General features: G+C 39.8%; 2 protein-coding genes across 5 annotated transcripts in view; one reads left to right on the forward strand and one right to left on the reverse strand.

The window, feature by feature from the left end:
* Nucleotides 1-13,028, reverse strand: part of DOCK1 (dedicator of cytokinesis 1) — a 530,863-nt gene that overhangs the window by 327,252 nt on the left and 190,583 nt on the right. The gene's annotated exons all lie outside the window — the stretch shown is intronic.
* The window catches only part of INSYN2A (inhibitory synaptic factor 2A), a 77,467-nt gene that overhangs the window by 55,953 nt on the left and 8,486 nt on the right, over nt 1-13,028 (forward strand). For 3 of the 4 annotated variants that reach the window (XM_060768621.2, XM_060768622.2, XM_067465791.1), the window contains one exon: nt 6,362-6,433. The exons of the other annotated variant lie outside the window; for it this stretch is intronic. In XM_060768621.2, the coding sequence (XP_060624604.2) occupies nt 6,362-6,433 (72 nt within the window). The remainder of the gene's footprint in view (nt 1-6,361; nt 6,434-13,028) is intronic. 4 annotated transcript variants of the gene reach the window in all.

Raw genomic sequence — 13,028 nt, forward strand, 5'->3', positions numbered from 1 at the left:
GGCTTGATGTTATTCGTAGAGGGTTTAGAAAACCATCCCTTCTAAAGGCCCTAGGTCCCCTAACAGATGGTGGCAGGCAACTGGGAACAGTTCCTTATCAATCCAACTTTAGAAAGAAAACTTTATCATCAGACCCACCTATGGCAGGAGAAAATCCCACTTTTTACCCAGGAAATGCAACCTGAGCCCTGCCACATGCACAATGGAGGACCTTCTTATAGCAACACCAGAGGCACTCCAGCTACCGGTCAAAGGACATATAGTATAAAGCAAAGTTTGCAAACTCTCTCTGTGTATGTGTTAAATACAATACAACTATTTGGTTCACTCCTGACACAATAGATAAATAAAAGAATAAATAAACCTTGGAAAGATTCCCTCAGCAAAGATTTCTCTTCAAAGTTAGAATTTAGTCTTTAGACCTACTTCCAGAGCCAGTGAGTTGCATGAGGCCCAGAATTTTGCAATAGCAATAACAAGAAGCCAGAAGATCCAGCCATTTAAATGCTATTCCAGTACTGCCACCCAACTTGTTTTCTGTGCAAAATGATCTTTAACCAAAATGGGGAGTGATTCTTTAGTCACTTCTGTTTCTAAAGGAGAGAGCAGGTGATGCCTTCCAGACCAATTGAAACCAGAATAATCACAGTGGTTACATGAATGGATCTCATGTGACAGTCCCCCAAATACACATGGAGACACTAATAGCATATGACACCACAGTTACATCAGAAGTCAGCCAAATATATGTGGTTGTTTCCTAATATACATCAAAAGAATTGAAAAATTAGAAACCTTGCAAGAATTTCAAACATTTTATAAACATTAACAAAAAGATGATAGATCTTTATAGTAATTAATTATTGTGATCATTGCATTAGATAATTCAATTTGCATGCTATCATTAATAAAATAACAGCTGTTTGTTTGCACAGATCCATATGTGATCATGACATTTCTTTATTTTCTTGTGATCTTATTATTTTTGATATAACAAGATAGAACAAAGACCCAAACTCTATATATTATGTTATATATATATTTCATCTTGACTTCATTTTCAAAAGGTTGAAACAGCATCCAGGAGGAGTTGATTAGTACCAATATATTGACATCCCCTTTCAGCTGGTACTTTGATTTGGCAGGAGGAATTCCACCATAGAGCAAATAATAGATTCATAAACAGTGAGGGTTTCAGCATGAGAAAAAAATGGATTAAATTTCTCTTATATGCCTGCAGCAGTGCTATGCTATACATTAATAAACCCCTACCCCTGAAATCACTAAGCATGTCAGCAGGAAGAACCTTTCATCTCTCTGCCTGTATTAGAATTCCATTTCCTGTCATCCTAGACAACAGTAGAAGGACTTGAGGGAATTGGAGACTGAAACATCCAAGGACCAAAGGTATCTCATCCCTCCCCAGCCGGGAGGGGCGGGGTATGAACATCGCCAGAATTAGCAAACATATTCTTGCTGAAGCACACAAAAATATGTAGTTACCTCAAGGTTTGGATTCTTGCATTTGACAAATACAGTAAGTTTGTGCTGAGCTGCAGTTGACATGATTGTAGCTATTACAACATAAGAGGAATTAATATAGTTTCAGACAGACTTAGGTGACCCCTCATTGTCAAAGTAGGATAGTCTTCCAAGGTCAGTGTATTGGTGGGTCCATAGGTGACTGCGGATCCCTAGTCTTGATCTGCATCTTCTCCTGCAGTGAGGGCATTGGTTTCCAGGTGGAAGGCGGTCTCGGTCAGGATTAGCTTGACATGCCTTCCTCTTGGCACGTTTCTCTCTTTCGACCGCCATTCGTGCCTCTTCAAATTCTACAGCACTGCTGGTCACAGCTGACCTCCAGCTGGAGTGCTCAAGGGCTGGCTTCCCAGTTCTCACTGTCTATGCAACAGTTTTTAAGGTTGGCTTTGAGCCCATCTTTAAATCTCTTTACCTGCCCACCAACATTCCATTTTCCATTCTTGAGTTTGGAGTAGAGCAAATGCTTTGGGAGACAGTGGTCAGGCATCCGGACAACGTGGCCAGTCCAGCGTTGATAGCGGAGGACCAGCGCTTCAATGCTGGTGGTTTTTGCTTCTTCCAGCACGCTGACATCTGTACACTTGTCTTCCCAAGAGATATGCAGGATTTTCTGGAGGCAGCACTGATGGAATCGTTCCATGAGTTGCATGTGACATCTGTAGACAGCCCATGTCCCACAGGCGTATAGCAGGGTTGGGAGGACAATAGCTTTATAAACAAGCACCTTGGTATCTCTATGGATGTCCTGGTCCTCAAGCACTCCCTGCTTCATTTGGAAAAAAGCTGCACTCACAGAGCTCAGGCGGTGTTGTATTTCCGTGTCAATGTTGACTTCTGTGGAGAGGTGGCTGCCAAGGTAGCGGAAATGATCAACCAAAAAGCAAATTATTATAGTGATTTGTCCCCCTCAATGGACATTGAGACAGAATGCCTATCTAGTCTAGCGTTATACATTCAACAGTGACCAATGAGATGCCTATGGAAAGACTATGAGGAGGATGAGAAGACACAGAAATGGAACAACAGGTTGGTGTAATACTGGAGTTAGGGTCTAAAGTTCAGCTTAAACTTATGCTAAATTGGAGGGATATTTTAGTTTACACAGCTAGCACAACTTTGGTCAGACCTCAGTCGTGGAGGACATCTTTCCCTTGCCAAACATACCAGGTTAAAATCCCACTATTACTAGGTGTGGTGGGAAATATCTCCATCTGAAATCCTGTACGTAATTGAGCTGCTTAATTCAAAAGCAGATTGCCTCATCACATAAAGCAATCACATAATCCTTCCTTCACTCTTGTCTCCCATTCCTCCATTGTTTTCCCATACCATTCTTCAGGCTGTTTCCCCTTCACTCTGTATATAACATATTGGTAATACTATAGTGATGAGATGACAGTGGAGAGGAAAGATACATTTTGGGCTGCTGTTTGAGAAGAAAACAAATTCAAATTCTTTATATTCTGAACAGCATTTGAAAGGGATGTAGTCTGCAGATACAAATAAGATGGGATGTCAATATGCACTGAATGCATTCCTTTGTGTTATGTTTTTGGATATTGATTCTGAAGCCACACAATGTGACATGGACTACAATCCTCTCCCTCCCTATTATTGTTGCTTTTAACTCTGTAGTAAGTTTCACTGATTTCAATGTGTTCTCCCCAGTGAGTGTGTGGACTTCAACCTGGATTGCAGTCAAGTTATTGATGCGTAAAGCACAGTAAGCAATAGCAGTTCTCTAACATCTTTAACATCAATGGTCTTTTTTTCAGGATCTAAAAGATTTTGGGTGTCCAAAATGGTCATAAAAATCCTGCAAACAAAATTAAATAGATGTAGATTTATTATTATTTATTATTTTCTATACTTTTACCCCGCCCTGCTTACCCCGAGGGGGGACTCAGAGCGGCCTCACAAAAGCATCATCGGATGCTGGCATCATAAAAACAAAAATGTTGAACTGCTGAACATAAAGTAAAGGCAAAGATTTCCCCTTGACAATTAAGACTAGTCATGTCCGACTCTGGGGGATGATGTTTATCTCCATTTCTAAGCCGAAGAGTCGGCATTGTCCATAGACGCCTCCAAGGTCATGTAGCCGACTTCATGGAGTGCTGTTACCTTCCCGGCAAAGCGGTACCTATTGATCAACTAACATTTGTATGTTTTTGAAATGCTAGGTTGGCAGAAGCTGGGGCTTACAGCAGGAGCTCACCCAGCTCCCTGGATTCAAACCACCAACCTTTCGGTCAACAAGTTCAGCAGCTCAGTGGTTTAACATGCTGCGCCACCAGGGGCTCCACAGAATGACATACATCAGCAACCCTTCATGATCATACAAAAGGAGAAAAGAAGAGAGTCAGAAAGATCTTTCTAGACGGGAAAATCATTATGAGGACGTTACATAACAAGATAAACAGATTTAATTCTTCTCTTCGAGGGCATATCCCCTCATTAAAGATTCTGAAATGCATTTTCCATTCATTTTACAATAAACTGAAATGATGGTTAGATTGGGGGGGAAAGCTTATGATAGATATGTTAACTTGGGTATTATATCTGAGCAGTCAAAACTAATTTTAATACAGGGGTCCCAAAAGTAGTACTCACTTCACAACGTACACCAAATTTAGACCCAATCTACTTGCACTAAGGACAGAACAGTTAAAAAGCATAATCTCATGATAGGAGTGAAAGAAGTCCTGTTTGGCTCCATGGGAACCTTCTGAAGATCTCCCATAAACATGCCTCTAGTCCAGGGGTAGGGAACCTTCAGCCCTCCAGGTGTGGTGGACTTCAACTCCCACAATTCCTTGAGGCTCGTGTAAGCCTTTGGGGCGAATGCCGAGCCTCAAGAAATTGTGGGAGTTGAAGTCCACCACACCTGGAGGGTCGAAGGTTCCCTACCCCTGCTCTAGTCTAACATGATTACTTCCAGTTACAAAGACAGAAAGAACTAGATGAACGGAGACATAGCGAGAGGTCCACAGAAATACAGAAAGATGTGCACAGATCTCCTGTTCTGGCAGTATCTTTTCCTACTTTTCTGCATAAGGCTCTAGGCACAGATGGAAAACCCAGCATCAACCGAATCATGCCCTAATAATGTATATATATAGGAAAAGGAAACACATAAATAAAACATTTCCAAGGACTTGTACTGATCTATTCTGTTCATATGCATTTTCAGGTGATTTTTTCCCAAGTCTTATACCTGTTTGCATTGCTCTGTTAAACTGCTACATCTGAAGCCAACTCTGCCTAATGGAGACTAAAACCTTGCCGATGTAGGTTTTTTAAAAACTTCATATACATTGCAATGTTACAGTTAAATTCCATTCAACTACAAATGGATGACGAAAGGCCCACAAACAAACTGCAGCTACTGCAAAAGACTCTCAGTGGATCCAGATCCTATATATTATCATTCCAGAAATAATGTCGGAAGGAAGCACAGAAATCTGTGAAAGTAACCAAAGAGCAAATTATTACAGTGATTTGTGTATCTTGCTACATAATAATGTGCTGTTGTGGAATATTTTTTAAAAAGGGAATGATTTGGCTACCTAATGAGCTAGATATTCCAATATCACTTGTTAGGACAAAACATAGAAAAAATACTGAGCATGACAATTATGAACATCTAAAGAAAGCAAATAATACACTGACTTCCTTTTCATTTTGCATACTTGACTTGTGGCCCTCTATATTTAACAGGCTGCTTGCCATTAAACACCAAATTTCATAGTATTGTCGAAGGCTTTCATGGCCAGAATCACTGGGTTGTTGTAACTTTTTTGGGCTGTATGGCCATATTCCAGAAGCATTCTCTCCTGACGTTTTAACCTCAGAGGTTATAAGATCTGTTGGAAAGTAGGAAAATTGGGTTTATATATCTGTGGAATGTCCAGAGTGGGAGAAAGAACTCTTGTCTGTTGGAGGTAGGTGTGAATGTTTCAATTGGCCACCTTCATTAGCATTTGATGACCTAGCAGTTTTAAGGTGTGACTTTTTACTGTCTGGGGGAAACCTTTGTTGAGAGATGATTAGGGACCACCAAACGCAGCGCCCAAACATGAATCGAGGAACATGAAAGGCACTGCAGACTACTTCAACCAGAGAAGTTACCACCTGCTGAACCAACCTGGACACAGCATATTATTTAAGAACACAGATATGCTGGACCACTCTAATAACCACCATGTCAGACTACACTGGATGACCCATGAGGTCTCTTCCAATTCTATGATTCTGCACAGAGAGGCCATTGAAATCCACAAGCATGTGGACAATTTCAATAGAAAGGAAGAAACCATGAAAATAAACAAAATCTGACTAGCATAACAGTAAATAAAGAACAACACGCAAAAACAAGTGAACTCCACACAAGAAACAATCAGGGATGGTTAATCACCACTCAACCAAGGACTCCCCAGGCAGTAAGAAGCTACTCAACCAAGGACTCCCCAAGGACTCCCCTGGGGAGGCACCACTCCCCAGGCAGTAAGAAGCCACACTCTGAAACTACTAGGCCATTAAATGCTAATCAAGATGGGCAATTGAAACATTGGCCTCTGAGGTTGCCTGCCATAGATGCAGGTGAAACGTCAGAAGAGAATGCTTCTGGAACATGGCCATAAAGCCTGAAAAACTTACACCAACCCAAAACTCATAGTGTCTTTGTGTGTTAAAGGGCAGATATAAAGCAACAACCAACAGTAAATGGGAAAATAAATGATATGTTGGTTGTTCTAGAAAATGAAAGCAAACCAAAGAGGAAACAAATACTTTTAATTATATGTTCTTATCTTTGTAGGCTTTCATATCGGACTGGTCAAGACACATCTAACTGTGACACATGCAGGAACAGTGCATGTATAATCTATAGGTAGGTTAATCATTCTCATGTTCCCACTTTTTAACATGGGCAAAGGGGTTTCATTTTTCCCTCACAGAAGATGGAATGCAAGTCACTGTTTCAAATTGGTATTTCAGCACGAATGCACAGAAAGCCAGGAAATTAATGTTTATTGTACTATAAAATCCAATCTATAGAATATTTCAGATACTAGAAAGAAGAAAAATGAGAGGAAGATGCAGGTGTGTAATCTGTACGTGTAACTTGCAGAAATCTGTAGAACACAGGCTTCAGGACCCTGAAAATGTTGCCTCTTCCCCCAAAAAAGTATTATTGGAGACTCAAGGCTACATTGATAAACATGGGCCCAATAAAATCTCTAGTGTGGATTCCAAATTACAATTTTTACAAATACATACTATAGACCTATACGTGTACACTCTAAAGTGGGTATACTTATTTTGCTCCCCATTTATGTTACCAAAAGGGTGACAGCTGTCTACAACATGTTGTCATTCTGAAATATAAGATTTTCAACTCCAAATATGATTGCACCAATATGTAATAACATGTGGCTCTTTGGATCGCAACACGTGATGTCAGCTTTAAAAAGCTGAGGCCAGGAAAGGAGAGTAATTTTTAAACAAAAGTATCTAATGCTATTCATATCCAGGAAATCAGGATAAGGTATAAGATCAGCAAATAACTAAGAAACAGAGAGAAAATGCGTGCTAAACAGCTACCCATTGCTTACCATAAAATTTAAAATAGCTTAAGATTTTCTGTAACTTTACCACACTCTGTACAAGTGACAAGATGCTATTGTGTGGGAGAAAGAGATCTGTCACATTACTTTAAAACTATTAAAGGGAGGACTAGGCCACCACGTTGGGAGAGATTTGTCTATGAAATATAGTAAACTGTGATTTCACTAGCTGGGCTTGCTATAGAATGGATACAGTGAGGAATCTGAGGCCGGATCCAGACAGGCCTTTATCCCAGAAGCATCCGCATTTAAAAAAAAAACGCAGATGTTTCTGGGAGTCTGTCCACACCCACCCCCAGAAAGCGTGCTCTTTCTGGTGTTGGTGTCCAGACGTTCTCTTGGGACTAGCCCGAGAAAATGTTTGGAGGCCCTACCACCCTACCCCCAAGTCCCCAGACCCCTTAGAAAAGTAATAAAAACGTACCCATGCTCCATTACAAGCCTCAGCCAGCTCTCCCGGCACATAGAAATGACATGATTCCCCCCCCCCCCCCGCTCTCCTGGTACATCATTTTTATGTGCGGGGAGAGCTGGCTGAGGCTTGTAATAGAGGATGGGTAAGTTTTTATTACTTTTCTAAGGGGTCTGGGGGCTTGGGGGAATGGGGTGGGTATTCCCACAGTTTACACGGAATAAATCCATTATCAAATTAATTTGCTACAAACCAGAACTGCCCAGAATTGTCTGGAGAGCCCCTCCTTTATTGCGGTAGATACCACAATAAAGGTCCTATCTGGTCAACTCTGAATTAACTGTAGCAAGTCTAGTCCTATCTCATTTGTTCGCCTGTGTAATGTAAGCCATTCAAGAAATGAGGTATTCTAATATTAGAAGTTCATAAGGGCAGAGTCTACTTCAGTTGGATTTTGTTCTACGTTTTTTGGCTTTCTGATGAGCAGATTAGATAAGAATGTCAGAAAATCAAATATAATTCCTGTTGTGTTGCTACACAATGCTTTTAAAAATCTTACGTCAAGGCTTTATATGAATTATGTTTATAATAATATAAACTAAATGGATGGATGGTATCCTTGAAGTGACTGGCTTGACTTTGAAGAAGCTGGGGGCCAGGGAGCTCTGTTGTGGGGCGGTCCATGAGGTCACAAAGAGTTGGAAGCGACTGAACAAATAAACAACAAAACTAAAACAGGACCATTATAGGAAAGCTGGATAAATATACAAGTGTACACATGTGAAAAATCCAGCTACACCAAATACTGCAGTTGTGTTTGTATTCTCATAATGTAAATAATGCACCAAAACTAGCAATGAGTGTTCCAACTTTGCCTGTTTGAAAATCACCTCTGTTGCTCTGGCCCTATTAATCCCACAAAGGCTCCAGACTTCTATGTGTATGTAAAAGTAACTTTGGAATCCTCTGTGGAGAAAGAGCTAGATGTTCTTTGTAATACGTTTTCACTACAAACTACCTTTTTAGGGGAGGATATACAGAAGGAAGTATAGCAATGTAACATGGTTGCAATGTATTATATAGGTTTTGACCTCAGTGAGTAGACTAAAAGCAGGGTGAGAGTTTTGAAAAGAAGAAACTTTGTTCAGACTGCTGAACTACAAATGTGGAGATCTGGGTTCAGAGTTCCCAGTATTATCCCCACCCCACAAAGTAATTGCAGGCATCTCTAGGTACTTCAGTACAATTCTATGGTATGCTTCTGCCTTAAGTATAGTCAGAATATGTGGTTTGCTATTATCCATGGTCTCAGCTATCGACAGGAGATCTTGGAATGTATTGAAAAGTCCAGATTACATGATTAGTAAATAAACTGTTATGGAAAGTACTGCTTCACTGTGAAAGTGGTAGAAATAATATCCTTTCTCTATGATGAAGTTTTTTAAAAAAACAAGATAAATATTATGTAAATACATAAAATGGATGGCAGCTTGATAGTGATACATACAAGTCCAATGTACGTCTGCATATGTCTTTTTGTTGTTGTCTTTGCAGTAGTCGGTATTCTTTTCCTCACTCAACAATGACTAAAGTCTGTTCCCTCAGGTGGACTTTGTACCTTTTTCAGCTATAGGCAAACATGGCACAACACAGCATTACAGATTTGCAGACAGAACTCTACTACATTTCTCCTTTCAACTTCCTGACTCATTATTTATACTTAGTAGCCCCACCACAGGCTAAAGTAGTGGGTGGGGTGGACTGGGGGTGGGATTAGAAAAGCTCCCATAGCTAAATGAGGAATCATTACACCATCCATTGAGACAGCCAAAGGATACCATCAAAATTTAGTAGATGTGTCTGACTATGAGGGTTTAGCCCAGGCATGAGCAAACTTTCTAACTTGAGGGCCGCATGGTGGGGTGGGAGGGCAAAGGAAGGAAAGACAGGAAACGTTTGGATCCCAAAAGGACAGCCTTGGTCAGGATGAGATAGAAAAAGTGTATCCCTTAGACCCTATATTGCCTACTCCTGATATAGAATCCCAGAGTTGGAAGAGCCCCCCAAGGGCTATTCAGTCCAACCTCCTGCCATGCAGGAAGGCACAATCAAAGCACTCCTGATAGACAGACAGCCTCTATGGAAAAGCCTCCAGAGAAGGAGACCACACTCTGAGCCAGCCTATGCTACTCCCTGACAGCTCTTACTCACAGGGAGTTCTTCCTAATCTTTTCAGTCAAATCTCTTTCCCCCTGTCATTTCAACACATAGTTCTCTTAACCCCCCTTTAAATTAGTTCATTTCCCCCCTTTAAATTAGTAGTTCTCAACCTGAGGGTCTCCAGATATTTTGGCCTTCAATTCCCAGAAATTCTAACAGCTGATAAACTGGCTGGGATTTTTGGGAGTTGTAGGCCAAAACACCTGGGGATCCACAGGTTGAGAATCATTGCTTTAAATCTTGAAACATGGTTCTCATGTTCTCCCTCAACCTTCTCTTCTCCCATCTCATCATCTCCCAGGATGAAAGGAGGAAGGAAGGGAGGGAGGAAGAGAATTATGGAAAGAAGGAAGGCTGGAAGAGAAAGGAGGGAGAAAAGACAAAAGGGAAGGAAGGGAGGGAAGGGAGGATGAAAGAGAAGGGGAGGAGGAGGAAGAAGGAGGGAAGAAAGGAATGGAGGGAAGGAGGAAGGAAAGAGAGAAGGAAAGAAGGATAGGATGGTGAGAGAGAGGAGGTCCTGAGAAAAGAGCCCAAGGGGCCGCATCCAGCCCCCTGGCCTCGGTTTGCCCATACCTGATTTAGCCAGATTGCTGAATACATATTTGATCATCTCCTCTGATGGATATTTTGATCCTTCTCTTCTTTCCTACATTCATTGAGATAGCCTCATTTTTTTCATCCCTTCCACATTTTTGACAAAATTTTGCACTTTACTCCAGAATCTATTGTTGATCTTTCCTCTGAACCCTCCCCCCCCCCCCGGGGGGGAGGCGACAACCTGAATGCATGGAATCACAGACTAATTAAAAGCCGTATATTCATACATCATAAAGAGAAGGCTAGAGATCCACAAAGAGGGGAATCAATCCTGTCCTGGAAAACAATATTCTGAAGGTGAAGGTAATCAGATGGAAAAGTCAAGGCACTGAGCCTCAAACAACTCTATTTGCTGTAGATTTGTCATCATTAAAACTTTTTTGTTTCACCAAGTCAGCTGAAGTAAGAGCAACTCTGCAATAATGTACTTTAAGGTCATATAAATTAAGAACTATAATCACAGGGCAGGGGGTAACATATGCTTAAAATGCTTTTGAGTGAGTTAGAAAAAGAAGCGTTACCGCAATACATCTATTGCCTTTATTGCTCTATTGCCCAACTGCATCCACTAATGTCAAGTACAGCATAACTGAAATGTAGAAATGATTAAATGTAATTAATTTTTTCCAAGATGATATTCTCGGAATATTAATGTTGCATGACACAATAGCTGTCTAATTAAATACCATGGCATGGAGGATGAAGATTTCAAAGGCTTCAGATAATTTGTGGAATTTTTCCATTTATTATATATCAAAATAATGGTAAATTTAAACAACTGTAATTCTGATTATCCATAATCTGAATTTGTGCTAGCATTTCTCAAAGAGCACCTCCCCCATAATACCTCAACTTTAACAGTTGAGAAGACTTTTCAAAAGACATTGCTTTCAATAAATCCCACTGCTTTTTCAAGAAGGGAAGACATTTCAGTCAAGGACTCACCTGGTCCAATTCAAAGATACCTATCCACCTAATTTTATCTCTTAAGCAATAATTTAAATTCAAGAAAGACTGAGAATATATGCACAAAAGAACGCAAATAACTTTGGACTATGTAAGAAAGGCATTTCTATGGAAACAACTGTTCCAGCTGTTCCTAGTAACAAGAGACTGCCTCTCATGAGAAAAAATTGATAAATGCACTGGCGTAGGCAGACTAGAGTACATTAATACAATCAATGGCTCCGTATTGTAGTTTAAGACAATCCATCCCATGAGTAGCTGAATCCCTTTGAAAAGTTGGTGGAAAACATTAGGCAGCATTAAACTTGCAGTTCATGTGTGTGATATTTATTTTCAAATGATTTTAAGCAGGAATAGATACAACCCCATAAATTTTCATAAAATGGATGCAATAAAAGTATTCTTTTGTTTTGGCCTGCGGTGTTCAAAGAAAGAAAATCTATTACCATTAGTACAAAGGGAGATCAAGTATATTCTCCACTCAGAATTCTTCTACATATATACTTCAGTTAACAAAGTAGATGTGTTCCTGGACATCACTTCTTTGACTGAAAATCTGATACCAAAGTCAGAAATAACTATGTATTGCATCCTAAAAGAACTACCGTTAGTAATCTTGCTCATAAACAGCATTTTGTTTAATACTGAATTATCCTAATGCAATAACCATATAAAGTATTCATAATTTTAGTCAGAAAGTCAAAGGCACTTCATAGGTTAATTCAAGGCTATTTCAGGTTCAGGAAAGATTTCTTAACCGAGATAAAAGATTTTTTTTCTTTAAACCAGACTGGAATTGAAGTTCTTGAGAAATATTAGTGAAAGTCGAGCTAACTTGGTTATTTTCTGTTCCTTTAGATTAAAAAAAATATTTGCCTTGCTGATACCTAATTTAATTTTACTCTGATTTTATAATTCTCCTGATGCTTAAATCTGAGCTCAACTGAAAACAGATTATTACAATCTGCGAAATGTAGTCTTTCAGTCCAGAGTTGCAAATGAAAAAGTTAATATGTTAAGACCATCTTACTAGATGAAAGCTAATTAGATGATATAAAATCACCACTCACTTACGTCTCAATAGGGCATCTACTTGCTCAAGAGATTTGAGGATCAGAGTTTAAAAATCTGAAAGCTGGATGCAGTAATTCTTGAAGTAATGCCCATTCAACTGAGTTAATGCAGACTACAGAGAGAAAACTTTAAATATGAAAAAGATACCATGAAATGCACAATATCTAGCTAAATGATACAGCCACAGTTTTAAAAGGTTCCTTCTGCTTTCTTATACCTGGATCTGGCTCACTCATATCTGGCTTCCTCCATAAATACAGAAAAAGTCTTATTTTGTGGAAATGTCAGGCCAAATGTTGATGGAGAAGCAACAGAAAGTTGCAATGTTGCACTTGCCTAATTTACTCCAGGAATACATACATAATGAATGGGTATGCTGCAGCATTCCAGAGACAACTGCAATTCCCATGAGCTTCAAACAGTATGGCAAGTTGCAGGGAATTGCAGTGTGACATTAACTAGAATGCTGTGCTTTTATTACCTTTAACTTGAGGTGAAGCAGTTTTGCTCTGAAACCTATTCTTAAAGTCAGGAAGAGGCTTAAGTGGGAAATGGCCCAACGAGAAAAGAGTAATGGGAATCAAAAGTGA

Source organism: Anolis sagrei, chromosome 3 (assembly GCF_037176765.1).
Source record: "Anolis sagrei isolate rAnoSag1 chromosome 3, rAnoSag1.mat, whole genome shotgun sequence".
Lineage (NCBI taxonomy): Eukaryota > Metazoa > Chordata > Lepidosauria > Squamata > Dactyloidae > Anolis > Anolis sagrei.